General features: G+C 52.8%; 1 protein-coding gene across 1 annotated transcript; it reads left to right on the forward strand.

Annotated features, from left to right (window-relative positions):
• The first annotated feature begins 1,245 nt into the window (after positions 1-1,245).
• LRRC30 (leucine rich repeat containing 30) lies at positions 1,246-2,151 on the forward strand. The gene has a single exon (XM_024763687.1). It carries the CDS (start codon positions 1,246-1,248, stop codon positions 2,149-2,151), a length of 906 nt encoding a protein of 301 aa, XP_024619455.1.
• The last annotated feature ends 1,741 nt before the right edge of the window (positions 2,152-3,892 follow it).

The following is a 3,892-nucleotide window of genomic DNA, read 5'->3' on the forward strand; positions in this document are numbered from 1 at the left end:
ACTTGGCCGGTGGGGGAGCTTAAACAGCAGAAATTTATTTTCCACAATTTTGGAGGCTGCAAATCTAAGAGAAGGTGTTGGCAGGCAGGTTGCTTCTGAGGCCTCTCTCCTTGGCTTGCAGATGGCCGTCTTCTTCCTGTGTCCTCATGTGGCCTTGTCTCCAAACACGGTCACATTCTGAGTTACTGGAAGTTAGGATTTCATTGTTGGAAATTTGGGAGCGGGGGCACAGTTCAGCCCATGACACCAACAACTGACTACCTACTTAGGATGTAAGTTAACTTGTTCAGTGAGAGAGATGGAGAGAGAGAGATGGAGAGAGGTGTGTACCCAGGGAGGCCTCTCCAGACTACTTTCCAGGACAATAGACACTGTGCTTTCCTTACTAAGTGGACAGTCAAGGGCTGTCCAAACATTTACAGAGCACCCTACCAAGCCCAGGAGCTCTCTGTAGAACAGAGGACCCCAGAGCTTCTCTGGGAGAAAATGTGAGTGTGGTCAAGACCCCTTCACCCTCTCCTCAAGGAATCACCTCTGACCAGTACCGTGTAAAACCCTGTCCTGGAGGATTCCAGGTGTCCCGGCTCCCTCTGTTACTTTTTCTCAACGACACGATTCACTGCGGTTTGAATCGGTATGTATGTTACGTCTGCCAATCCTTAACTTTGGGAACATAATTCTGTGACTTACATTCAGTCCGGCTCCGCTCCACGGTCTGGATAAGCCTGAGACCTGCAGACACCCTGGCTTTATTTTCCCCCTTGGCTTCTTTTCGGAGACGGGCTGGTTAATCGCCCTGCTCAGCTGTGACACCCAGAAAAGCAGAGACAGGAAAGTCAGACACGGCCTCCCCTTGACCTGTTTGCACACACCAGACCAATAAAGTGCGGGCAGAATGACAGTGACAGCTGCCCCGTGGTGTTCAGAGGGACCCGAGAGGTTCAGTTCTGCAGCCTCAGGGACAAGGGTATCATTACAGCCCGGCTGCTCCGAGAGAAGCCACTTCAACCCAGCCTGGAAGACGGGCGGCTCTCGGCGGCGCAGCTAGGCATCTGGGACCCCGAGGACCAGGCATCTGGGACCCTGAGAGCCGGGGATCTGGGACCTCCCCCCAAGTCCTACTCACCCTTCGGCACCACCGGCCACGGGTCCCATCACCCGATCGGCTCTCTGCCGGGCTTCAGCAGCTGGGCCGGGAGCCCATCCCCACCTGCGGCTACAGAGGGGCACGAGGAAGGCAGGTAAATGGGGGCCAGGCAGTCTGGTGCCCGCTGCAAGGACAAGGGCCTCCCGGGGCGGGGGGTGCTGCGGGGGAGGCAGAAGTTCTCCCCGTGGGACGATGCTCTGCTCTCGGGGAGGGACCCGCGGTGTCTGCTGAAGCGGGGCCTGCGGCACGTCAGTTTCAGCCTGGTCACCAAGGGCATGACAGATGCTCCTGACTTCCTGTGGAGCCTGTCAGAGGTGCAGAAGCTCAACCTGTCCCACAACCAGCTCCGGGCTCTCCCGCCCGAGGTGGGGAAGCTGACACGGCTGGTGGTCTTGAACTTGTGCGGGAACCGCCTGAAGACCCTGCCCCGGGAGGTCAGCCTCCTCCAGAGCCTCAAGGTCCTGTTTGTGCACATGAACTGCCTGACGGAGCTGCCGGCAGAGCTGAGCGCCTGCCGGAACCTGGAGGTCCTGAGCCTGTCGCACAACTTCCTGTCCCAGCTCCCCGCCAGCCTCGCGGACCTCTCCCGGCTGCGCAAGCTGAACCTCAGCCACAACCGCTTTGCACACATCCCTGTCTGCGTGTTCTCGCTCAGGGAGCTGGACTTCCTGCACGTGGGCTCCAACCGCCTGGAGAACATTGCCGAGAGCATCCAGTGCCTGGCCAGCCTGCAGATCTTCATTGCCGAGAGTAACAATATCCACACCTTCCCCCGCTCCCTCTGCCTGCTCACGAGCCTGGAGCTGCTGAACTTGAATGACAATGACATCCAGACCCTCCCCGAGGAGCTCTACCTGCTGTGCAGACTGGCCAGGATCGCTTGGAACCCCATGGACAAAGGGCTTCACATTTCCCACAACCCTTTATCCAAACCTCTGCCCGAGCTGCTGGAGGGGGGTCTGGAGATGCTCTTTAGTTACCTGAAGGACAAAAAACACACCTGACGTGGGCGCCGGAGACACCGACAGACTTAGCCGGGTACTTTCCTGGTCTAAACCTTCTCCTCTTCCTGTTTCTGTGGGTCGATGCTTGTGCTATTATTTGCTAAATCACACTGAACGCCCCTTAAGGAGGCATTTGCTTTTAGCTCTGTATGTTCTTAATAACCCGCATAATACTATGTTCATCTCCTTCTAAATATTAATTGAAAGAGGACTTGGGTTTTCCCCAAAGAGAAATAATTCTGATTCTTCTGGGGAGCGGTGGGATTCAGCCTTTGGAAGGGAGGACAGCAGGTCTGATTCAAAGTCAATCAAAAGTGAAATATTTGTTAAGTATGTGCAGTGGGCCAGGTACGATATAGGAGGCATTGACACCATCTGATTTCAGCCCCTGAATTGGCAACGTGGGTAGCAATGGCAAGACATGCTCCCACCTCAGCCGCCATCAAGCATCACTTGGGACCAAAGAGCAAGCTGGGCCCCTGCCCTCCCGGCAATGACCAAATCAGCCAGAGCTTCCCCATGAGTCCCGGGGGGAAACAGCCACAGGAACTTTGTCTCCAGAATGGCTGTTGGGTAACAATCCAGCCGCTCGTGCTGACGTCTGGTGGTGAGTGATGGGGGTACAGAGTGATGGCTTTCAGAGAATAAATACAAACCAAAGCTCACATTCAGTGTCCACCTTCTTTCCCAATCCTCCTCTTGCACTCACGGTCACATCCTTGAGCTTTTCTAGAGACGCTTGCCAGTGGTTACGTTATCCTTTAATAATTTCATTATTCCTCCCGTATACATTTGCCTTCTCAGAGATGAGCTAATAATAGGGCAAAAAATGGACAAAAGGCAGGAAGGAGGAGGTAAGGCAAAGACAGGCCACCCAAAAAATTCATTACCTTTTTCACATTCAGAGAAGGGTGATATTTGCCACTTGGCTTTCCCATATGGACATTTAAAGATAAGTTTGCAACACGCAAAACTCTTTAGACAAAAGGATCTGTAAAAATATGGTTTGTTTTGTTTTTAATTCTGAGAGTACACAGCTGTCAGTTAAACGCAGAATCAGCACGAGGGATTACAGAGCTCCTGCCACGAGAGTCCCTGAACCTCACTGTTGTCACAGCAGCCAAGAGCCCCTGAGACATCACTATGTGGTGACAGTTCAAGAATTAGAATGAAAAGGTAGCAGTGAACCTCCAGTACCTTCAGATCAGTGGAAGTCAAGCATTCGGGTTTCTTGGCACGTTTGTTTACAGGACACAACAAGTAATAGCAAGACAGGAATGGGGGTTGCTGCTAGGATTTATCTAACTTCTTACTACCCTTAGTTTAATTCAGTTAAATTTATATTTATTAGCACCTTCCCTGGGCAAGGACCTCGAGAGGAATAACGCTCAGCTCCTTCTACCAAGGAGCTCAAATTCTGGTGAAAGAGACAGACCCACGTGGGTTTCCACAATGTGGCAAGTTGTGATCCCCACTAAAGAGAAAGGACTGAAGCAAAGATAACACACTAGATGGCGTGGAGCAGACTGAGTCCCGGGTATCAGAAACCAAAGGACACGACCAGGATGAATCAGTCAAACCCCCATTCTAGCAGTCGTCTCACCCTAATTCCCCCTTCTGCCTTCACCCCATGTGGGGAAGGGCAACAAAGCCTGGGGCAGTGGGTGGCTCTTTCTCAGGTTCAGACTCAGGCAGCTTTAGTATGGGGGATTGCAGTCTTATGTCTTCTAAGGGCTGCTCA

Source organism: Neophocaena asiaeorientalis, unplaced genomic scaffold (genome assembly GCF_003031525.2).
Source record: "Neophocaena asiaeorientalis asiaeorientalis breed wild unplaced genomic scaffold, Neophocaena_asiaeorientalis_V1.1 scaffold110, whole genome shotgun sequence".
In the NCBI taxonomy this organism is placed as follows: Eukaryota; Metazoa; Chordata; class Mammalia; order Artiodactyla; family Phocoenidae; genus Neophocaena; species Neophocaena asiaeorientalis.

Coding starts and splice junctions, on each gene's coding strand:
- LRRC30 (XM_024763687.1), top strand. CDS start 1,246: ATGGGGGCCAGGCAGTCTGGTGCCCGCTGCAAGGACAAGGGCCTCCCG.